This window comes from Oryzias latipes, chromosome 23 (assembly GCF_053564925.1).
Source record: "Oryzias latipes strain Hd-rR chromosome 23, Olatipes_Hd-rR_3.1".
NCBI classification, from domain to species: domain Eukaryota; kingdom Metazoa; phylum Chordata; class Actinopteri; order Beloniformes; family Adrianichthyidae; genus Oryzias; species Oryzias latipes.
The window spans coordinates 17127304-17152513 of NC_136259.1; the positions used below are offsets into that span (position 1 = coordinate 17127304).

General features: G+C 38.2%; 1 protein-coding gene across 31 annotated transcripts in view; it reads left to right on the plus strand.

The window, feature by feature from the left end:
- The window catches only part of cacna1c (calcium channel, voltage-dependent, L type, alpha 1C subunit), a 192246-nt gene that overhangs the window by 117237 nt on the left and 49799 nt on the right, over positions 1-25210 (plus strand). For 26 of the 31 annotated variants that reach the window (XM_078942241.1, XM_078942259.1, XM_078942245.1 and 23 more), the window contains exons 4-10: positions 6805-6944; positions 13880-14019; positions 14989-15141; positions 17782-17981; positions 19842-19945; positions 23103-23190; positions 24286-24370. In XM_078942241.1, coding sequence (XP_078798367.1) covers positions 6805-6944; positions 13880-14019; positions 14989-15141; positions 17782-17981; positions 19842-19945; positions 23103-23190; positions 24286-24370 — 910 coding nt within the window. Of the gene's footprint in view, positions 1-6804; positions 6945-13879; positions 14020-14988; positions 15142-17781; positions 17982-19841; positions 19946-21174; positions 21279-23102; positions 23191-24285; positions 24371-25210 lie in introns of all 31 variants that reach the window. The other 5 variants (XM_078942242.1, XM_078942251.1, XM_078942268.1 and 2 more) reach the window with 1 other exon arrangement.

Consider the following 25210-nt stretch of genomic DNA (forward strand, 5'->3'; position numbering starts at 1 on the left):
TGGATTGTATTTATTAGTTCTTTTTGTTTTTATTTCTTTACTGCATTAACGCACAAAGCGCTTGCAGGTTGTTGTTTTTTTTATGATGTCATCATTTATTAATCTAGATAATGTAAGTGTGGACCTCACCTGGACAGATTTCAGAGCTTCTGCTTCACTTCCTGCTATTATGTAGGCAGAGTTGTTGTTTGACCCTAAAAAACTTCGGGATAAGGCTGAAGCTGCAGTTCTTGCCTGTTTATTTATACTTTATTTATGCTCTGAGACCTGTTTCTCCAGGCAATCAAACTGGAGAGGGGGGAGAAACTCTTTTCCATTTCCTGCTAATGCAGCAGAGCGGCTGACAAAGATGACTGACAATATATCCAGCTTTACGACTCAGGGTGCTATCGAAATGCGGCATGACTGTAAGAGGCATTCTTAATACATCCTCAGTGCTGAGTTTTGTTGAGAAGAGACTGTGTTATCCTCTTAAGTGACTATGAAAAGCTGATAGCTCCATGTCCTTTGTGAAGGACGCAACGTGAGGCTGGGGAACAGAGTTTGCTTCTTTATGTCTTTTAGCTGTGTTGAACTCTCAATAGGATTGTGGTGACAGATACAGATTATATGAAGTCATTCATCTGCTGCTATTTGTTTGAGGGCTGTAAACTGTGATGAGAAGTCATGTCAGAATAGAATACCAGAAGAATCTCTAGTTTTCTAATTAAAACCCTAGCAAAAATTATACTTTCCAGTTGTGGCCCCCATCCTCCGGGCCGTGAACTGGTATCGGTTCGTGGGACAGTTGGTACCTTGCCACAGAGAAAAGAAGCATAACTTACATTTTTACCGTTTTATTTACAACCAAATTATAAAGAACGTTTTATTTTGTAAAATGACTGAATTCTCCACACCACATCCGACTCTTTCTCTATATCAAGTTGTTTGCTCACTTGTCCAAAATTTTTCTTGAGGGGGCACCGCCGAGCACTAAATTGAAACTACCAATCCTGCAAAATTACCAAAAAACCAAACATATTTGGAAAGTTTCTTTTGGCAAAAAAGAGCCAGTGAGGAAACAGAAGAAAAGCCTGGAACTTCAAAATAAAATGAAATTGCATTTAACAGACAGAAAACAGGACTCTTTACTTCAAATATGAATTTATGAAGACACTTGTTTCCACACACTATAATATTAATGTATGATATTCAGCAACGGCTGTCTAATGTTACAAAGATGCTGCTAATATAGTTTTTCAAACTTTGGATTCGTGTTTATTATTAAGCTATATTTAGAAAAAAAGTGACTATTCGCACATAATTTTCTAAATAAGTGTGGCATGTGCTGAACTTTTTTCTTGGCTGGGAGGAAGGGTAGGGGTAGAGTTAGTGTTGAGTTAATATGTACCACCAACAAGATTAGAACATTTAGCCTTGTGGCATTGTACATTTTGGCCGCATGTATAAATATTTTTGCACAGCGTGACTTTCTATCAGTTTTTGTGCTTGGTCAGACGTAAATGCAAATAACATCAACCATTTAGAATGTACCAGTTTTATGGTGACCGTTTTTGTTTTTTTGTGTTTCATCGCACCTTAAAAGTTGGACTATAAACTGAAAGTGTCTATATCGCATTTTAATTTTTTCCTGTACAAATTCCAGTGTACAAATAAAGTTTAAGCCAATGCAGATATTTTACAGAGGATGAAGATAAATGTTCCCCTCAAAGGTTAAGGACACAAAGTCTAAAAATGCTTTTAAATCAGACGTCCTCATACAGGCCAGTCCGTGAAAATGTTGTCTGATATTAACCAGTCTGTGGCTGAAAAGGGCTGGAGACCCCTTTACGGTAAATTAAAAAAAAAAAAATGTATTCCAACGTGTACATTTAAAAGCTTTATTCTTGTACATTGTGCCTAACCAGGCTGAAGCAAAAGAGAATTTTAATGAATAGTTGTTCCCATAGGACCTATGTTATAGGCTGTTTCTGCACAGAATTTCCCCTTTTTAGTGGAAATTAATGATAACTTAGGTGTTTGGTGAGCTTTTCTATGTTATTACAATAATCAATCAGAACAGTTTTCCTGTTATTCAAGTTTAAAGGAAGTGCAGTCTATTTTGAATTTTGTTTTTTGTTTATTTCCCATATTTTGTGATTCAAGTTCATGCTATTTTCTCTTTTTTTGTTAATTTTTGCAGCTTTTTAGCCACTTTTCTTTAGTTCGGCTAAATCATGAGGAAGTGTGTGTAGCTTTAACATTTAATGACCCTTTCATAATTTTCTTTTATAATGAGCAATAGAGCTATCTATGGATTAAATAGCTGTACCATTGATTTCACCAAACATTTGGGTCCTTCATCTTCCCAGTAATGATGTGATGATGATTTACGAGAATGTTTCTCTGTGCAGTTCATTGCTTGAGTGCATGAAATAATATGATAAAGAAAGTGTTTCCACACACAACACCAAGGAGCTCTTATATACTAAAGTGAGAAAGAAGTGACCTGATAATCTGAACTATCAGGGAATACCTGTTACCAGGTCAAGGAGTGTTGCACAATACACATGCTTAAATAGAGGTTTGCCTGTCAGATGTGTTTAACTGAATTCTCATCTTATTTTAGCAGTCAGCATTCTGATGACAAGTGTTTTTTGTGATGTGTGAGGACACAGCAGAAGGTGGTGAGAGGACCATCCTCCACAGATTTCCATGGGTCAAGTTTGGGAGGTTCTTTGATGTGTGGAAGCAGCTTCTGAAAGCAGACCGACATGATAAAGTTCCTTATTAGACTAAACTTAACACAATCAACTGTTGGCAAATGGCAAGCAAGACAGGGAGGATCAAGATCGCTGAAGCAGCCATGTGCATTTGCACTTTCTGTTGGTGATGCTTGGTTTTACAAAGACAACACCAAAGGAAGTGTTGATGCAGAATAGCAATTAGGACTATGTACTGTGGGTATTCTTGTACAGTACTGATCAGTGTCAGTGAGTGTGCGTAAGTTTGTGTGAAAGAGACAGTGTGTGTTTAGGAAAAAGAAAGTCGGAGTGACTGTGGCCCACAGTTTCCATGGAAACGTCAGAACCCATCCATGTCTCCATGGTAACTTCAGGTTGGTACTCACAGAGTTGAGTGAAAGGGAGATGAGGGTAAGAAAGAAGGAAAGTAGACGTGAAGAAAGAAAACAGAAATGAGACAAAGGAGCAGAGTGATAAAAAGAGGAAAGAAAGTGACAAAGACACAGACGTACTCATTTATGAGCCACAGGATGACAAGTAGACAGTTTATGCACATAACTTTATAAGTGTCAGGAGGTTCTCCATAAATTTACATTTACCTTTGACTTGATTCTCCCCTTAACAGCTCTTAAAGTTACATGACGGTGATGTCAGAGATTTTCTGTCTGCATCATGGAGTTCGGGCCAAAAAAAGATAACAAAGTTGACTTAAGTTTTGTTGGTTTTTAAAACAGTTTTCAAAGAGTAAACAAAAGCCAACTTCATTTAATTTATAAATATAGAAAATTAATCTCCAATTAAAAAGTTTCTTGCTGTTGCTTATAGGAGCCATTTAGATATGTTTTGATGAGTTTAGATGATTTTGACTTTATTTGCTTAACATCACCTTGGATAAGTTTTTGAAGAATTTTGGATTTGTTACTTTTGTTTATTAATAGACACAGTGGGAGGTTGGTGTGTCATTTGTTTCTGCAGCGTGATTGGACGCAGATGTTTTAAAGCGTCATGCGCGGCATAATCATGGTCTTTTGATCGGCCCATATGTTTTTCTATCCTCCAACCTTGTAAATTGCAAAGTACATAATAATACAAAAGTAAATAATGAATAACTAGCAATAACCAAAAAAGCAGATTATTTTGATTGGGACTTGGAGAAGTGCTGGTGTGCTCCTAAAAACATATGTCAATGCACAGGTCATCATAATTTTAATGCATCAGATCAAAATATGTGGGGCAAAGGTAGAGTGATCAGCTTAAATCTGAGGATCGCCGGTAATGTTACCGCCTTGCCAAATATCGAATGCCCTTGGGCAATATGAAATATTTACATATCTGTGTTAAAAAAAAACATTGTGTTGATCTGACGCTCTGTGTTTTTACAGTTGGGTTGGTGATACATTTCTAGAAGCATAAAATATGCAAACATGTCACAGACTGAAACTACATTGAGTCTAAGATAATCCTGTCTTGCAGCACACTAACAAAGAAGGTCATTGCCAATGACTATAGAATGCCAATGCTGTAATCTGATTAATCTAGTTGATGGATCGGTGGGTTGGTTGACCTATCACAGGTAACTGAATTATTGCTCCTACATATCCACCTTTCAGTGATTCTGTCTTCCTTCTTTTCTGTTTCAGTGTGTTCTTCTCATTCTACCCCCTACTTTCTCATTTTTCATCCCTTATACCCCATCACAAACCAAATCATTATAGGGTTTTGCCCTTTATGGGTTTGTATTAAAGGAGAAGAGGAGGAGCGTGTTTGTGTGTGTCAGGTTAAGCTGTTCTCGCCAGATGTATTTCTTTGTTTTATTCTTTTGAGCGCCGCGCTGTCGGCCTGTCACCAACAGATGCACAGTTTGAGTGTGTGGATCAGTGTGTTTGAAAATAAGATCTCTTTCGTGGGAGGGAGGATGTGCCTGTGTGTATATGTGTGTGTCAGCATGTTTGTGTGCCTTGTTCAGTTTGTAATAACTATTCAAGCATAGACAGCTAGCACAAACTGTGGTGGACGGTCAGAACAAATCAACAGACAAATAATTCAGCTTTGTAGATATTTACATTTATAACAAGGTTTGAGAAAATAAAAGTGTCTCTGTCTTATCAAAATAAAATAAAAACGGTTTAAAGACCCATTTTGATTATATTTTCATCTATTTTAATAGAATTCCCAGTGGTCTTTTAATTATGATTTTTTATTATTTATTTTTTTTGCCAATTATTATTAAAATGTTGCCAAATTTTTCCCAAATGTAAAAAGCCTGGTCATTAGAAATGTACCAGAGCAATCCCACCCTCTCTTCCCCTTCACATTGCTGAGAGCTTGAAGCAGGGGGTTTGTGGCCCATCAAGCATATTTTCTACGTTACAAATAAGCTCTTTTTCAAATGGCATTTTTTTTGTCAGCTACTGATTCACAACGATTTGAATAAAGAAACACTCAGGAATGCATATTTGAACTTAATTTTTTTCATATCAGAAAAATGCCAGAAGAACACATTAAAAACACCAAAAACATGATTTTTATTGGAGTGCATCTTTACTTGTTTTATTGCTAAATATTGTTTCATTATAAAGCCATTTTTTTATTGGTTAGGAAATAAATCTGATCTGTTTATTTAACAATCATGTCCTTCTTAAAAGCAGTTTGTAAGCCAAATTTACTGTTTTAATGAGTGATTCTATCACAACTGTCTCTTTGTAAGTATAAATGTGCCAGTGATCTGTAATGTGTCTTTTTTTAAGCCTCTTTAAGCCTTTTCAGACTCTGGTTATACAAGCTTAAGCACATAGCAACCTTTAGTTCTTCTTTAAATTAAGTTTTAATTTTGTTTTGTGTAACACCATATATTAATAACCAATAGTTTTTTACTATAAGTACATAAATAAAAATGCACAAGCAACAATATATCATTTATAAGTTTTATATTTTTACATTTTTTTTGTATTTCTGTATTGGGTTGAAATTGGTTTTGTGCCATATTTAGTTTCATTTGAGTACAAAAGTTGTTTTTTGTTTAAAACTAGCCACACAATTGCTGCTCCTCTGTAGTAGTTTCACTTTGCCAAAGCTCTTAACCTATTTTAGTAAACATGGACACACACAGTTCTGTGTCCTTTTAGTTTCAGGTTTGACAAACTCGTCCCAGGAGATGACGCTGGAGTCTGGAAGAACTGGGCCAGCCTTCTGTCCCAGACCTTTGGCCTTGAAGCTTGCATGTCCATGGGAAAACAGCAGAAAAAGAGGAGGATTAAGGGACGATCTAGATGGACAGATTCATAGATGATAGAAAAAAATGCTTTGCCTGAACATAAAATATTCAAAGTTAAAGTTAGCCACAGTTTTTGTTTTTTTTTGTCTCTTTGATTTCCTTTTAGTTTTTAGACTAAGTGACAGATATGGGATGATTTAGTGAATAATGAATTGTAGACTACCCTACTAAAAAGTCAAGAAGTTATACTTTTGTGCTCTTTTAAAGTCAATTCAGGACATTTCCCAGGACCTCAGACAGGAGGTCATCGCTGTGACCACAATTAAAAAAACAGACACAAAAAAAACGTCTTATATAAAAAGCTGCTTGTGTTCATCTGTATACTGTACGTGTGTTTATGCCTGTGTGTGCTTTTGCAAACACATCATGGAGAAGTTGTGCCAGACAGGAAAGGAGCTTCACTGATTAAACAATCAAATATCTTTAATTGTGTACATGATTAAGAGTTGGAAAAATACTTATTCACACATAAATAAACAAATACACATACATCTATCCGAAGTCAAGGCAAAACTTTAAAAAACACCCAGAGAATGTGTCCCAGAGTGAAATTCTGAGGAGGACGAGAAAGATAAGTTAGCGCTGATGGTGTTTATTCATTTGCTTTAAAGTTTGAAACTTTTGTAGGAATAAATATTTTTTAGAAAATGTTTTAGTTTGGCAGGTCAAACTGACTTTAGCTGTGTGGAAGAAGTTAAAAATCAAAGCAATCCCGAATTATTAAAAGTATTACCTTTTACTAAATTCCATGAACTTTTTTACTACTTTTGATCACTAAGCAGTTTTCTCATTTCTGTGTCTCCACAGGAGCGCGTGGAGTATCTGTTCCTCATCATTTTTACAGTGGAGGCGTTCCTGAAGGTTATAGCCTACGGCCTGCTCTTCCACCCCAACGCCTACCTGAGGAATGGCTGGAATCTGCTCGACTTTATCATTGTAGTTGTAGGGTGAGTAAAGGCAGCCATGCTAAAGTGAACAGAGTGGGAAATGCATGTTTTTTTCATGGCCCTTTGAATGACTAAAATAAAATAAAATGCAAAGTTGTACTTCTGCACAATCCTGGTTTTAAGTTTAAATTTAAATGCACTGTCTCATGTTTTAGATTTTTTTATCAGTGGTCCATCAGCGTTTTGTTCAAATTTTGGGAACATTGACATAATGGATGAACATCTTTAACAGAGGACTCAACTGTAGTCTAAATTTGACTTTTTTTTCTTACTTTTTTTACAAGTCCCATCCTAACAGGTTGATGTGTCTTTTTTTTTTTGACAATTTTTTTCTTGCATTTATATAAGAAAGTCAGATCGAAAGCGCTTATGTCTTTTTTCCCTTTCTTTTTTGAGTGTGTTCTTGAAGGTTTGAGTATTTAAGAATACATGAATAGCCTTGTAAGTTTTTATTACATTTTTTCTTAAGTTTCTTAAGTTCAGCACATCAATTCAAAGGTTTGTAGTTTGTCGGGTTATTACTGCTAACTAATAGGAACACATGAAAGGTGCTCAAGCTCAAGAGTGTGAAAATCTGACATTATTGTTTCATTTTTGTTTTAATTTTATGACAGTTTTTCCTTTTTTATATTTAAAAAATGATTTTCTTTTGTTGTTTCTTTGCCCACAGCAAAGAAAATATGTCTGCAAAAATAGCAGTTTATTTTTTTTTTGTTTTGTAGAATTTCAGAAGAGTGCTAGTCTCTCTCCCCTCAAATTCAAAAGTTTGTGAAGGTTATAGAAGACTGAAGCAACCAGGTGACACAGTTCTAACACTTATTGGCTATTGAGATGGTAAAAGTGAAGTTCCCCTCTGATGTTTTGTGTCTAAATATTGGCAACAGAGCTCATCGGCTAAACCGTCTGTGCTTTTATTTGTGTGTGTGTGTTCATGCATGCTTCCTTGAATTCTCTGCTTGCCAGCTGTGTTTGTGTTCCTTGTGCAAGGGTAATGAACTAGATCCAGTGGACCTGACAGATACATTATTGCCATAAAATGGTCTAATTGACCATGAGTGTGTGTAGGGAGGGTGTGTGTGGAGGGGTTTATTGCTAAGATGCTAAGAGGGAAATGGCAAAAAAGGAGCCCCCAGGCTGGAGAGGCCAACAAACACACACATAAACACACAAAAAAATTCTCTTCTAAATGAGAATGTGCTTCAAACCTTAAAGCTTCGGACACTAGGACATGCATCACACATTTTAGAACATGCTAAACGCGGGTTCTTGAACACACATTTAGCCCACAGTCTTTTGCCAATGTTTACCAGCACATGTCCGCCACCTACAGTACAGTTGGAAGAGGCTTGATGTGAAATTTCAAAGCGGTGCAATTGTCGCAAATCTTGCTCCAGATATTGCTATTCCAATGTGCGAAAGACTTGGTGTCATATAAATTTGTCTGGGTATAAATCATTCATTTCTACTCCAAACTGTTGGCACTTCTGTGAATTGAAAGGGACACTATCCATATATCACTACCAAATCCGAATCTTGGTCGAAGATGGGTCAAAGTTCAACCTGGTTTAACATACAACGCACATTCAATGACTATGACTATGCGTTTTTGTACATAGAGCGGGAAAAAGTCCTAAAAATGTACGTAGTTACGCGTAAATGTGAGAGTTTTGAACGCGGAAGCCTGAAATGCGTGGTCACGTGCGTTTACATAGACTTTTCATTGGAAGTGGTCGCATGAACGGGCATTGCTGAAGGAAGTGTGAGCGTAGCTTAATTTACACCCCTCAAGCAGCTACCCTGCTTGCACACACATATGACAACAGGGTAACAGTGAAATACGTTTAGCTTAGAGGTGTGACGATAACCGCATCACCGCACGTTTTTTTTTTTTTAAAGTTCTGCATATGGTGCGTGATTGGAACTATAATAAACACATTAAAGACATTCATCTTTGCTGATAATTTACTTTTTCTGCTAGTCCTGTGTTCAGACTTCAAGGGCTTTTGGGGCTTCTGTTCTTCTTCACTCCCTACGAACGCACTCTCACACCCTCTTGCGCTGCACGCGCCCGCTCTTCTTACACACGTGCTCCCAGTTTCAGCAGCACATTCACATCCTAATTCTACAACAGAAGTTTCAGTTTCACGAGGAAATATGACAAATGTACTGCATTGTAATTATTAATTTCCATTGTATTCATTTCCATTACAAGCTGCGTGCGTTCTTGAGTGCAGGACACGGCCGCCCACTGGAGGATTTTGTGTTGGGGGGGGGTTTATTACTGTTCTCCTTCACTCTGTAACACCAAACACAAACGTGCACTGTTAGAGTGCAATGAATATCACTAAATGTTTTGTTTGGGAACTATTTTGTGCAGCGCAAAGTTACATGTCTACAAACAAAGGCGGAGCCTCCTGCCCCATGATCTTCACGGGTGTCAGGCTTCATGGGTACCGGAAAGGTGACAAAGTGTCTGCAGTCGTTTATTACTGGGCAATATATAATATTCTGAGAAGATGTCTGTACCAGAGAGCACGGATGAAGTCTCGTGTGCAGCTCGAGAGCGAGCCACTGCGTAAGAATCGACACCCACCACCAACACACTTCCTCCTACACAGGCAGTGCGCTGACACACACACATAGTCATTCTACAACACCTATATAATTAGTTCATCAGTTATAGTTAGTTGTTACTGTTATTTGTTAATAAAGAATACTGCGTTGTAATTGTATTCATTTGCGACGCGGCTGACGGGGGATTTTGTGTTTGGCGGGGGGGGGGGGGGGGGGTGCTGTTAACTGCGACACAGCGCTCCTTGCTGGTTCATTATCCCGGTGATCAAAAATCCCACACCGTCACAGCTCTAGTTTAGCCCTTTTATCCTTTGACTCCGTGGTCTGTCCATTTTGCTGTTTCCAACACTTTAATATGAACATTTAGTGCAAATATTGCAATTACCACTTTACATTAGTATCTAAAAAAAAGTCATGTTTTTTTAAAAGGCTATCTTTTAACTTTTTTCAAGGAAAGCCAATGAAGATAAAACACACGCTTTTAAAATCATTGGCTGCATTCAGACATAAAATCACACACCCACACACACACACACACATTTGTCAGTGTCTCACATTTAAAGAAAATATGTTTAGGTGTGACAGCACTGCGCTTCTGTGTGTGCATGACTGAGTGCTCATCTTCCTGAATGTGTTGGCCAAACAGCCAAGGCCCCTGTGCGCGTGTTTGTGTATGAGTGTGGGTGCAGATGAGAAGCGACAAGAGCTCGTTCCCTCTGGAATAGTCACCATATGGATGAAAGAGCCTGTACCTGCCCCAGAGACACCTGTACCCTGAAAGCATGGGTGCCCACATGCACATGTACAGACAGATGCCACAGGATGCATACTTTTACTGACACAGACCTAAGAGACTGTTAGTGGTGGTGGAAAAAGGTTAGAGGTTATTGTTTTTAGCAAAGGTTCAGTGCATCTGTACCTGCATGTGTGTGCATGTGACATGAACAGGTGCCGTGACTCTGTTGCCTCTACCAGTAATTTTTTTTTAGATTGTATACATTTAAATTTACTCGAACTATTTAACAAATAAATGTAAAAATTTGTCATTTTTCCCTTCAAATTTGAGTTCCTTGTCAGACGTTGGAAGTCAAAAGTTTATAGTTAAAGTTCTTTTTTTGGTGACATTTATTTGCAGATAAATGTTGCAGCTCCATAGAATTCAAAAAGCTCCTCTTAAGAAATGCAATGAGGATACGAGTAGAACATGTCACTGCATCATTTTTCTTTATTAAAGTAAACGCTGTGTTGTAAGTTGGGGATGCACACATGGCCTTCATGTGCTGCTACAAAAAGGCTCTAATTATCACTCCAATAAAATGCTGCTGGTGCAGAATAGTGGATCCTTGATGTGCTCGACATAATCTGTTTGAAAGGCATGTTTCCCACCCAGATACAGAGAGTTAATCAAATTGAGAGGGACCTAGTGTAGAATAGAGAGGCTAAGAGAGAGCACGAGAGGAAGAGGGGCCGATGTGTTCTGAGAGGCTTTTTCAAGTGGCCATTTCATCTGTGCTAATTGATAATTCTCCACGACTAACGCTCCTCTGACTGGCCTTTGAGCCACGCTGGTTGTTGATTTCCAAGGGATGTCACAACAAGAAAAAAAAACAATAAAACCTCAGCTGGATGTAAAAGGAATGCTCCTAAAAGATGTCTGTGAAAGATAACGACTAAAAGAAAATTTAAAAATGAAAGGTAGCAGTCCTTTACTAAGATATTTCATTTTTTATAGATTTTTAATGAGATTATTTAAAATGCATAAATATAAAAAAGTCTTTTTTTTTTTCTTTTTTTCCAGATGCACAGGAACCATTTTTTCTGCAACCTCAAATGCTAAACTTATTCAGCAAAGCCGCAAAGCCCAACTCTGTTGTTTTGGAAAAGACATTTTATCATGTTTTGTAAGACATTTTATTTATGTTTTTGTTGCAATTTATCAATTTCTTTATTAAATGTAGCTGTCAATGGTTTACAATAGTTGAATTATTGCAGTGTTTTATTTTTCTGTATGAAACAAATTTCAACATCTTTTACTTTAGACAGCAGTACATAAAAATTCCTTTCAAAATAAAACACACCTTTCATCAAGTAAGATCCTGCTGCTGCAGTAGATTTACTTGAATTAAAAATGTAGGAAGGTCATGTCAAACAGGGGATTGTCTTTGATTATTGCTGTGGTACAATGCCATCCTTTTTACCTTTTGCTATTGAATATAAACATGAAAATTTCAGTAGAATCCATAAAAAAAGAACCTATGCATGTAAATGTATATAATGTATGTGTAAGGGTTAATGGCCGACGAAGTATGCATTATCACTTTTTAACGCATGCTGTGGAAGCCTGAGGAGGACGGTTGGTTCCGCGAAGTGCAAAAGTGATAATGCATACTTCGAAGGCCATTAACTCGCTTTATGGATGGTCACTTACAAAAGAAATAAATATTAACCAGTTTTTAGTCCTTATTTCTTGTTTTTTTCCAATTTGGATCGCTTTTCTCACAAAAAGCGGACTATTTGTTACGTGGGCAACCACCGCTGCATTCAAGATTCGGCGATATAAAGCGATACATATATGCTGATCTTTCAGATGGGTTGAAGAAACCATCAGTTCAGAGAGAAAGTTCACCTCTTACCGCTTGTTTTTGTCTAAATGATGAAGCAAAAGGTTGTTTTAAAGAAGCCGGCGCAGTGATACAAAATATTTAATCTAGGTGACCGGAACTTCTTTTTTCACCATGCAGTTATCCTGTGGTATATCACTTTTTAATGCACACCAAGCAGCCAATCAGAATCGAGTATTCACCCGCACCATGGTATAAATATATATAGTAACTTTGCTTCTGAACAGCAACTAGACACTACTGTGCAGCAAAGCTAATATTTTCTTTATTATTATTTTTTTTGCATTTTAACATAAGCATAATATCCCTGAATAAAGGCCTGTTCACACCGGGACGAATTTCGCCGGCGATTTTCGCCGACGTTTAACGCCTCGTGACTAAACAAAGGGCACCAACGAGAGTGTGCACACCGACGCGAAAAAACGCCAGGCGTTAAAGCGTCAAAAAAAAAAAACGCCTCGGGTTCGTTTTTTTTTTTCGACGCGTCGCGTTGAAATCTACTCGACCAATGAGAATGGCGCTTTTGCTCACGTGTCTGGAGCTTCTGAAGTTACAGTAAAACACAACTTGGGGGCGCTCAAACACAAAACTGCCTTGCTGAGCACACATACCAGCGAAGAAGATAGACGCCAAGTAGCGTCTACACTGCCGCGAAGCAATAATGACGGACATTCTAAAATATCCCCGAACCAAGCACCAGTTGGAGCTACTGGTGCTTGAAATATTCATGTTTTCTTTGTTTGATTCTGACAAGCGTGTAAATACTTGCTCTCTTCTTCTGAGTGAAAAGCGACTTTCAGAAGCGTAAAGTTGCGCAGCGCCACCTTGTGTACAGGAGTATTTCTGTTTTACATTAAGCGCCATCTAATGTCAGGGAATGAAATTGCATGTTCACTCCACTCATCGTCAGCGAAAATCGCCTGGGTGTGAACACAAAAAACGTGGCGAAAAACGCTGGCGAATAACGCCTGGCGAATATTCGTCCCGGTGTGTACGGGCCTTAAGAACATTATTTTTTAACAGCTTTAAAACTGTCAAAGAATTTTGTAAAGCAGATATTCTATGTAAATGTCAACTGTTTAATTAGAATTATGACTGCTTAAAGTATTGTTATTTGTGCCTAGTTTTGTTGTTTTTGTGGTAGATATTCCTTTAAATAAGACTCCTAGCGATGCATACAACTTGAAAGTAGCCGACAGGAAACAATGTGTGACTTCACTTGTTGTAAGGTAGTTGTTTAACCTGTTCTGTTGCAAAAACACACAATCTTTAAGGCGCATTTTCAGACTTCAACACACGTGTGTCCCATCCTGGGTTGCTGACTGGGAAAAGATTAAAGCCAGATGCATCACATTTCCTTATCTTTGAAATACAGAAACCACATGTGAAACTCTTTTATTCTTGCATTGGACTCATTAGGTTGTTGTGGGTTTTGTTTTTGAACTCTCTTCAACATCTGCATTGTGAAACATTGCAGATGTTACAGTTCTTCTTTGCTTTTTTTGAAGCTTGCCTCAAGATGGAGTGAGAGTAAATGTTTGTTGTTGTGAATGAGATTATGCAGAAGTATTACTTAAGTGATGACAAGAAGTACATAGAAGGGAAAAGAGAATGACAAGTGCTGACATTCATGTATGTCTGCATTTCTTCCAAAGTTCTTCCCAAGGAATTCTCTCATTCCTGGAAAATTAAAGTTATTGTGAAATTTTTGTATTTTAAAACACATAATCTCTTCCACAGGTTATTCAGTGCAATTCTGGAGCAGGCCACAAAGGGGGATGGGGCCACTCCTATTGGAGGAAAGGCAGCCGGTTTCGATGTCAAGGCTCTGAGAGCTTTCAGAGTACTCAGACCTCTAAGACTGGTCTCCGGAGTACCGAGTAAGTACTGGTGAAAAAAGACATGGGGGATCAGGTGTGAGCTGCTATTGCGCAGGCTGGGGTGGGGGGGTTGGACCAAATATCCGAGCTGAGATTCCTTCTTGATGCCTCAGACCACAAACTCGACGTTGCACAACTATACAGACACAAATGTACACACTCTAAGCGGTAGATGAGTCTTCTGTCAGGTTTGATATCAGTGACCACAGAGAGGGCACCAGAAGAGCAGATTTTGCAGACATGTGCTGGTATTGTTTTATAAAAGTGTAAACTAATGTTACAAGAATAAACATTATGGATAAAAACAGAGATTGAGCAACTGAGTATGTGCTTGACGATGCAAAGGGCTTATCCTGTGCCAATTTCTAATGAACTCCTGCCACTCTGCAGAAACTATGTTCTAGAAAACAACACAGGTTCTTTGATTGTGGCTAATAACAGCATGATCCTAATCAAAAGACAGCTGGGAACGCTTTTACAGTAGATGTTGCAGGCCTTCTTTCATGATAATTCTATAAAAAAAATATTGAAAGTTTGTAGATTGTTCCTCTTTGTTTAAATATGACAGCCATCAAACCAGTAAATACGCACTCTGTCTTGTCACAGGTGTTGTTTGAGCCTATTCTAGCTATCTTAAGGTGAAAGCAGGTGCACCCAGGGCAGTTTGTCCACCACAAACAGACAAATACACACACTTCCCTTAAGTGACAATTTAGAGTCATATAGAAACCTATGAAGCATGTTTATGGACAGTGGAAAAAAGGAGTGCCCAAGAAAAAAACCTCACATGTACGGGGAGCTGTGTGAATTAATTGCTTTATAGGTTTCATTGCTTTTTATTTGTTTTTCTTTTGTGGTGAAAATTTTAAAACTTTAACACCCATCTGTTTGTCAATTAAATTGTTTTTAAAATCCTTAGTTGCTTTATTATGTATCTAAACCTCCCTCACAATTGTGTCTGTGCTGTAGGTTTACAGGTAGTGTTGAACTCTATAATCAAAGCCATGGTCCCTCTGCTCCATATTGCCCTGTTGGTCCTCTTTGTCATCATCATCTATGCCATAATTGGCCTGGAGCTCTTCATGGGCAAGATGCACAAGACCTGCGTTCACAACCACACAGGTACGTGCAAGCATAGAGAAAGAGAGGGAAGATATGGATGTTTTGCACCAGTGCACAGATGAAAATACCAACAAGCATGTTTACAGCAATGCGCTGGCTTTGTGCACCCCAGCGTTCAAAAAGCACGCTTCAGTAAGCAGAAGCAGTGAGTTTACGGATGAACACAAATGTGAGCAGTGGAAGGACACAAACCTTTCAATTCCAACATCAAGCTGAGCATGGCTGTTCTGTCACTTTACTGTCCCTCTCTTAGTAACTTTGACGTGACTGTACTGTGTAATGTTGCACCCACAATGAAGCAAGCCGGAAAAAACTACAAAATGAGTGTTAAAAAAGCAATTGGTTGCCTTGATTAATTATTTATATTGTCATTTATTTTTTGCCTTAGAGTAAATTGCCTAACCGATTACTGAAACTGCGGCTGCCTTGAATGATTGAAACAATGTGCAGATAAGGGCATCAGGTATAAATGGACTTGAGTGTTATTATGATAATATTATAGGTCCCATAAGAGCCATTAGTTATTTCCAGGATAAGTGATGGTGAACTGCTCTCTTATGCATAGCCCAGGAGAGCCTATTTCTTATAGTTTGGCACTTTTTTTTGTTTAGTATTAAGTATTAAGTATTAATTTGTTTAGTATTAAGTAGTATTTAGTATAAACAGTTACCGTAATTTCCGGACTACAAGCCGCTACTTTTTTCCTGCGCTCACAGCCTTGCGGCTTATTCAGTGACGCGGCTAATTTATGGATTTAATTGGCGGCCGCCGTGTACATACTTTCGAACTCAGTGAATAGTTAGAACTCTCTATCCAACTCCAAGCACGAGGCATTTCTTTTCAACACACCTCTTGGCAGCCAAACAGCATGGACTTGACTTTAGGTCTTAGACACTTCAGTCATGGTTCAACAAAACGAAACACGCATGCCCGGCCGCATCCCAGAATCCTTTGGGGCCATTAGACCCAACGTGCACGTGATCGCCGCTACAATTTGATGAAGCTTTCAAGTTAAAAGCAATTGTTAAAAGCAGTGTGAAAAAATCCACCATCACCAACGGGTTTGGAAAAACCGGTTTGCTGCGTGACGGAGAGAACAGCGCATGGAGTGAATTTACACTCCATTTACGGTTTCTAAGGAAACCGTAAAAGCGGAATTTTGCTTTGATAAGCTCACAGCCTCCGTGTGAGTTGGAGACATCTTCTCCTCCTGCTGCTCTTATAGAGCTGCGGGGCTGATGACAGTCTGATGGCTCCCACACGTAACAACGCATCCGCCCCTCATACACAAAACGTACAGTATTAAGTCCGATTGCTTTGGACAGACACGATTTGCTCGGTCCACCGGCGCAATGGGGACGAAGTGCTCCTCCTTGAAGCCGCCCTGGCCAGAGGTGTCGGAGTAGATAGGAAGGGGAGACAAGGAGCGCGCGGGGCGGGAGCGGAGCGCAGAGGCTTTGAATTCTGACGCACGCGCCGCACTGAGGCGCGCGTATCGCGCTGAGGCGCGCGCTTTTCAGTCGCCGCTGCTGTATTTTACCGGTGTGTTTTTTAACCAGTCCTGTTACTCCCATAACGCTGCCGTGACACAAGCGGAAGGAGAGCTGTACGCGTTCACCCCTCCATGCACTGCTGATACTTGCTCATTCTTAAACACATACAACAGTGTGGCGAGCCGGGCGTTGGCCCCGCCTTTAGCCCCTAAGACTCATGGGAAATGTGGAATCGCGGATGTAAATTTCCTCATCATAACTGAGTGATGTAATGTTGATTATATGGTTACTGTTTGTAATTTTATGTATGATACCTAGATTGTCAATAAGTAAAAAAAAAAAAAAAGAATGAAATAAAAACACCATAACTGAGGAACTTGTGAACAGAATACAGATCCATGCTGTTTGACAGATGTCGATACACTCAAATACATGAGCCTGAGGCACAGCTGGCTACACCCACAACGTGCTAATGAACTGCACTCACTCTGGGGTGCTGACCGTGATCTGTCAGGATGACAATATCGCCTAACATATGCGCGGCTTGTACTCTGATGCGGCTTGTGTATGTTTAAAAGTAGTTCAACACGTAAAAATGGGTGGGTGCGGCTTGTAATTGGGTGCGCTTTGTAGTCCGGAATTTACGGTATTCTATTTTTAGTGTGTGTTTAAATTCGGTCATTGCTACTTTTTTTTTAAAGTTTGCTTGAATTTAAAAAGTTATTTATCTTGCACATGGTACCAAACCTGTAGATTTTGTCTGTAATCATGATCTCTGTTGTATTTTAAAACATACCACAAATCTAGAAAGTAATGCAAGCAAAAGAGTTACTGTATTTTTTTAAAAATATGGAAATTAGGAATGTACTGAAAGATTCTTAATTTCATATTTACAAAAAAAATGTTGGGCAATTGAACTCAACTTTTTACCACACATTTTTGCTGCATCTTTTAACTGTAACTTCTGCATTCCAAATAAAATGTCCTAGTTAACGAAATTAAAAAACTTCATAGGCAGAATGAAGATATTGTGCACATAGAAAAATTCCAATATTTGCACCAAATGTTCAGATCACACATACTGGACGTAGATTGAATGTTAACACATTTTCCTGTTTAAAGTCAATGGCAATGTCTGTTTTTCCAGGCCTAAATGCAGAGGAAAAGCCAGCACCGTGCGCTCCTGATGGTGCCTACGGCCGACACTGCACACAGAATGGAACCCAGTGCAGAGTGGGATGGGAGGGTCCAAACGATGGCATCACCAACTTTGACAACTTTGCCTTTGCCATGTTAACAGTGTTTCAGTGTATAACAATGGAAGGCTGGACAGACGTGTTGTACTGGGTGAGCCGGACACCACAAATGAGTTTTTGTGTGTCGGCATGAATGTGCAGATCTTGTGAGCGGGCACAAAAGCAGTTTTAATTAAGCCTCGAAAACAGCTTCGGGGCTCAGGTACTGACCCATTGGGTCATAAAATTAATACATCATCATTTTGATCATACCTGTATAATCTAAATGTGTGGCTGGGTCTGCATGAGTGTAGAAATGTGTAAAGCAGATGGCTTCCTGACTCTACACCCCTTCTATTTTTTTTTTCTGTCTACTATTGACTAGTACTTTACACACTCAGCTTACAATTTTTATCAAAACAAACTGCAGCTCAGGTGATTGGAACATAAATTCTTACAGCAGTTTAAGTGTATATAAATAGTTAACCTATGTATGTGTGAATAAATATCGGTAGCTACAAAATAACAAAAGGGTTATTCCGGTTGAACCAAAGCCCACCAACCTTTTGCAAACACAAACCTTCAATGGTAAAACCCCAGAAGAAGACTATTTCTACATCCTCACCAATATCTTGAAGGAGACAAGGTTTTGTTTAGAAAGAATTTAGAACAAGATGCCAATTTTACTATAAGCATTTTAAAATCTCAATCTCAAAATCTCTTTTTTTAATAATACAAATATATCACAATACTCTGATGGTTTGTGTCTCTTTTTGCATCCGCATGAACCGCACAGATTTTCTCCTTATTCTAGATTTATAAAATTGTATCCAAAATCCCAGGCATTGACTATATATGAGAATTTGACTGAGTGAGTGGGACGTCACCCATAGAACATGGTTTGTTTCCGGCTCCAACAAAATAAAGTCAATTTAGTAGCCACTTTTTTGTTGAAACAGATGTCACTACATTTGAGGCAAAAAATCATCAGTAATCAGTAATTGGTCAGAGTCGGTCTGAGTTAACATTTCTATGGCAACCACTCTGGCCATTCAGCATTGACAATGTTAGAAGACCACACCCCTACCATTGGTAAGCAAACAGGCATTTGGCTTGAATAACTTGCGCTACAGGATGAAAATATCAGGGGGAAAAATAACATAATAGCTAGAAAATTTAAAATAAAAAGGTATCAGAGCAAGAATGGTCAGTGATAAACAGAATGTCTGAGTAATAGCTGTTTGCTTCTCGATAGAAATTTATGAAATTTTGGCCTCTATGAGCCTGTAGGTTCTTCCTGCTTAAAACATAGCACATTAACACATCATTGGCTCATATAGAGCCAATGATCACAGGCAATGCAAACATGCAATGAATGGTATGCTAACACGCTTCATGGGTATACTTGTCATGTTTAGGGAGTGTTAAAATAAGCCCAGACCCTGACCCAACCTAACATTAAACAGATCGTGGCCATTCTCTCAGCTGGAATGTATCTGGGTGCTGTAAGGAATGCTCCATGTCAACAGATCTCCAGATGACGCTGTGTTCTTTCAAATATGCTCATTAAATCAGAATTGTTGTTGCCTTAAATGTAAACAGACTATTTGGACTATTATCATAACCAGAGCATGTTGGTTTTTATAGTCTGCATGTACGCACCATCACTGCTGATCACCAGGACCTTGCTTTTCAAAGATAGACCAAATGGTTTCCTCTCACAATTGTTCTCACAGATCAGTCTTTTTTAGTGTTAACTGTTGCTCTAGTTAACATGCACTGCTTTTTGTTACTTACCTCTCTAACACAACTCTATCCTGGACTTTTGGACTATCGTTCTGTTCTTTAATCCTCTCAAACCTTCTTATCTAATGCTTATTTCCCCCTCTTTTCATCATTTCTTTTTTGTCTTCACTTTTAATTTCCCACCTTTTTTCTCCTCCACTTCTTCTCTGCCTCTTCTCTCTCTCAGATGCAGGATGCTATGGGCTATGAGCTGCCATGGGTCTATTTTGTCTCTCTCGTCATCTTCGGCTCTTTTTTCGTTCTCAATCTCGTTCTGGGGGTGTTGAGCGGGTAAGAGCTTAATCTGTTGCTCCGTGGATGTGTGTTGTGAGTGATCGTTGTGGAGGTAATCACTGATTATGTATCAAGACTCTTTTTTTTTTTTTGGTACTGCTGAAGATAAAACATAAAAAACGAATTCATTTTCTCTCAAGTGGCTTGCAGATGGAATTACGTGCAAACAAAAGCCATGTGGTGACAATAGTGTTACCTCAAAGGTTAGAGAGAGTAAATAAACAGCGATGATAAGATTTGACTTCACAAGCCTAAGAGCAGTTCAAACCTAGAATCTCCACAATCTTTGATCAAGTGATTATTTGTGCAGTTTGTGCTCATCTTAAGCGCAGTAGTAGCGCTTTTTACCCTGTCTGAAGAAAGTCAAGGGGGTTATAAAGAATTTACCCCCTCTGGCCAGAAGAAAGATCACCACAGAAATCTTGCACAATCAGAAAATAAAACAATAAACAAACACGCACAAGGTAGAACAACTAATACAATTTTTTTGAGTCATTTCTGAAAAGGCCCTTGCCTTAAATATTGAAGTTACATGGATACCCATTTACTTATTCATTTCCTCATTTAGTCATCATGAGATCATGATGAAAAAAAAAAAAAAACCTTATCAAGTCCAGACATCCCACACCCAAATTATTAAGCTAATAGTACAGCAAATTTGAACAAACATAAGAGTTTCTAAGAATAAGAATAATTTATATAAGAGTTAGATCAAAATCTAATCTATTAAATTAGCTCTGAAATTAGTTTAAATTTGATTAAATATACACAAAAGGATTACAATTTTTTTTAATCCCTAAATTAAATTATTTGGAAGGTCCTGGAGAGATAATCATTTGTCATGAGGACTGTCATTACATCCAGTCTTGGGAAGTCTTGCTGCACAGTCAGTTCATGTTTCTAACTCCTTTTGTTCTTTCTACAGTGATTAACCCTGAAACACATTAGAGGGCAAGAAAAATACAAAACCATGCTTTTAACTCCATTTATATAAATACATTTCAATTACTTTTCTGTAGAAATGATCATTTTTAAGAGATTTATTCAAACTTGTTTCGATGCTTTTTTTTTTGTTTTTTTTTTTACAATGCCTGACCCACCTGTCTCACTGTTGGAAGATATAACTCAGGCTCTAACGCCTTACTTTCTTTCTCCCCATTTTCTCATCCTTTACTCTTTATTTCTCCTATCATCTTGATGCCTCTTGATTCCTTTCCATCTCCCAGGTCAATGATGCTGTAGATTACAGGTGGCCCTGGGTGTATTTTGTCACGTTAATCATCATTGGATCCTTCTTTGTGTTAAACTTGGTTCTTGGGGTGTTAAGCGGGTAAGGGCAGGGCTGCAGATGATCGGAAACTAACTCCTCTTTGCTCTATGTTGCTGTTGTTCCTGGTTTCCCCCTTCAGCAGAGATTTACATTTTCTTCTACCTGTTGTTTCTTGTTTGCACCAGTCTTTGGGATGTGTAATTTTGTGTGGTCATGTATTTTGCTTAGTTCTCTTTGATACGATTTGTGTAGTTGCAGATCAGCAGAGCATCTGGCTCCATGACCCTCAAGCTTTTTAAAATAATGTCCCTTTGGAGCTTTAAAGCTCATCTGCTGACTCTGTTCTCATGAAAGGCTCTCATGGCAGCGTTGCTGTGAAACTACAGAATACAGTCATCATTGTTAAAGGAGATATCTGCTTGTACTGATGATTCCAGCTCATGCTTTGATTAAGGGAATCTGCCCCACCTCCCTGGGCCTCATTTGACTTCATAGTCTTAGCGGTGAGACAACATGAATGTGATAACAAACAGCATTTTGGAGGTCTGGGCCTCTGATTCTTTGTCTAGTTTCTGACTAATGATGCTGTCAGTTCAGCACACAACCACTCTGACATTTTACCAACCAGAGCCTCCTTTGAATGTGTGTGGCTCTCAGATTGGCATAATAACTAATGACCAAACAAGTTCAAAGAGAGTTTGTGATGAAGGAACATAAACATGAGGTGTAAATCCGTCCAAATTTGATGTATCGTGCAAACAGAAAGAAAAGAGACAGAAAGAAGAGGGACGGAGCAAATTGATCTGGGACATAAAGGTGAGACAAAGTGAAAGGAAAATTGAGCGTGAAGTGTTTGGGTTTGGAAATCACAATTGCATACGCACATGAAGCTAATGAACACTGATGTTCCAACACACAGATCAATAAGACCAGGTCTCCTCTTAATGTTCTGACAAACGAGACAATAGCTGCCTCTCTTATGCTCATTGATCTGTGTTTGAGTGTGGCGTCCACCGATCCATCTGCGGTTTTCATCACTGCTTCAAATTTCACACACTCTCATGCTTGAGCATCATGTCTTTGTAAATAGGACAGCAAAACAGCACACAATAAAAACAATTACTTTGTCAAAAAAGTTCTAATGATTGTACGCAAAACTTTTTTGATGTACATAACTTCAAGAAAATGTCTTTTGGATATTCAAACTTGATAAAACATTGACAAAAAAACTGAGCAAGAGGCATCACCAGCTGTTTTTATTTCAGTGGACAGTCGAATCTTAAAAAGACAGATGTTTCTGACTATGAAAGTATCAAAGTAAATTTATTTATATGAGTGTGTAAAAAGATAAAATAAGACAAACTTGAGTAACCATAGGATGCCACTTCCATTCATTTACATGGTAATATGCCACCCTTTAAAAGATATCTGCTAAAACAAAACAGCGATATTGCAATGTTTGTACTGTACTTGTGAGTTTTTTTATTTTATTTGTCTGCTGTTACCACAGAAATGGTTTGTTTGGTTACAAGCATGAGCAGACAATACAGTCTTTATTGCAGTTAGGAGTTTAAAAAAGCGCTAAGCACAGTACAAGGGATGCCTGTGTGTTGTCAATTTTCTGCTTCATGTCTGACTTTGGACAAATTGAAATTTACAGGGTTTTTTTCTGTATTTGCTTACTAACATCTCTGAAGTGCATTTTTTTCCTCCTTTACCCTATTTTCTTCTTCTTCGGCAGGTGTTTACCTTCTTCTTTTAAGATTTCATTATCATTACAATACTTACCCAGTTGTTAGCTATACATTTTCAGATTGTTTTTCTTGTGCCCCATCTCTCCCTGCTTCTCTCTTCCCCTGCCAATCTATCCTTTGCCTTTCCCAGAGAGTTTTCTAAGGAAAGAGAGAAGGCCAAAGCACGCGGTGACTTCCAGAAACTCAGAGAAAAACAGCAGCTAGAGGAAGACCTAAAGGTGAGCTTTTATACCTGTTTTGGTAACATGCACAAACAACCAAACAACAGTGGCTCTGTGACATTTATTTTACTTTTTTGCATTTTAAAGGTCTGTGTTCCTCTGATCTGGTTAGCAAACATTGCTTTTTCACCTTTGTTATACCCTCTGAGAACAAAACAGCACAAAGTGTTTGTTATTGGGCATTGGTGTATTTCAAATGCAAGCACTTTGCATGTAATAAAATGGTGACAGACATGCAACCAAAAACTGTGACTTTAAATCTTTTCCCAGGAAGATTTGTAAATTCAATAACAATAATCTGTAAAACTAGATTTAAGAAAAAAAAAACAATAAGGAAAATCTTGGCCAAGATAAAACAGAACATTATTGAAAGACCCACTCTGATGAAAATCATGTTATGGTGTTTTTAACATGTTCTTGCGGCATTTTTCTGCTGATGGAGGACATATATAAATAATATTAATCTTAAGATTGCATTTATTAGCATTTTTTTATTTAAATTGTTGTGAATAAAGAGTAGACGCAAAAGATGTACTTTGAAAAAGGTTGTAGCTGTCTTGTACAAGTTACTATGGCAAGACACAAGCTTCCTGCCCCATTTCACACTGATGCCTCCACTTGCAGACAAATAGATCCTCGTCCGAGCTGTCATCTGGCTCAAACTGTACAGCTGGATAGCTTTAATATTGCTTGCCATTTTTGTTTCACTGTTAATTTTAGGTTGGGGGTGTAAGGGGCAATAAGCTAGCAACGGTCAACAGTACCGCCCACAACTCAGAGGCGAAATTCCAATAAATTATTGCTACTCTGCAGAAATTTTGTCCTAGAAAATGACAGTTTTAAATTTTAATTATAATGGAAATAAAAATTAAATCATATTTAAGAGATTACCTAAAGATCATTGGAGTGGGTCTTTACCATAATAATGTTGTCTGTCAAACTAAACAAGATTCTTAATTGTACAAATTTGCAAAAAACTGAAAAATAAAATCTGAATAAAAAACATTTGAATCTTTCATGTTCAGGAACTTTTCAAACATCCCTATGTTTTAATTTTAAGAACTGATACTCTTCAAATGTGTGCTAATGCAGGGCTATTTAGACTGGATCACTCAGGCTGAAGACATTGACCCAGAAAACGAAGAGGAGGGTTTAGATGACGACAAACCAAGAAACCGTAAGTGCTACTGCATCCAAATGTGTGTATTTCCCAGTATAAGAAAGCCACGCAGCGTGCTGATCCAACTGTTTCTGCTGGTGCACCTGTGATTAATGTACTGCCGTTTGGTGCCTTTGTGGAAAATGTTGGATTTTTACGGGACTTTAACAGTTTGTGGAGGGCTAGTAGAACTTCAAGATACACTCTGCTGAAAAAACAAAATGTTTCAATATAAAAGTGAAAGTCACACTGTGTTGTGAAGCTACCTTTTTGTTAACTTTAATGAAGTGAAGAAATACTTCATTGATTTAAGGAATGAGGAGTACTTGAAAAGGTATTCATGCCTTCTTTCGGACAATCCTCCTGAGGTTTAAAGTCAGTTTAGATATTGATACAGTGATAAAGACAATAACTGCTCTTATATAAAGCATCTCTGATTTAATCAAACAAATGCAAACATTCTGTAAGTATGCTACGGAGCCGCTTTCCACCGCTACCTCCATGTCTCTGTGAAATACATTAGTTTGAGAAGGGAAAAATGCCAAGAATCAAACTTGGGGATCAATTTATTCTTGTCTCGATGAGAGTAAGAAAAATATTGTAAGATTTAGGAGGCCCGACCTGGCTGCTTCCCCATCCAGCAGGGACTCTCTGTCCACCCAGCTGCCGGGTGTAGCGATCACCTTGCTATAGTCAATGGAAACACCAATGATGCAGTGGCAAAATATATTTTATTATTGCTCTAATTTAAACTAGTTATTTAAGTTTATTTCCAGTTGCAATTACAGGGTTTGTAAAAGGTCAAAATTATTTGGTGGGATTGAATTAGCATTTTCTTTTACCTATGTCAGGCCATGG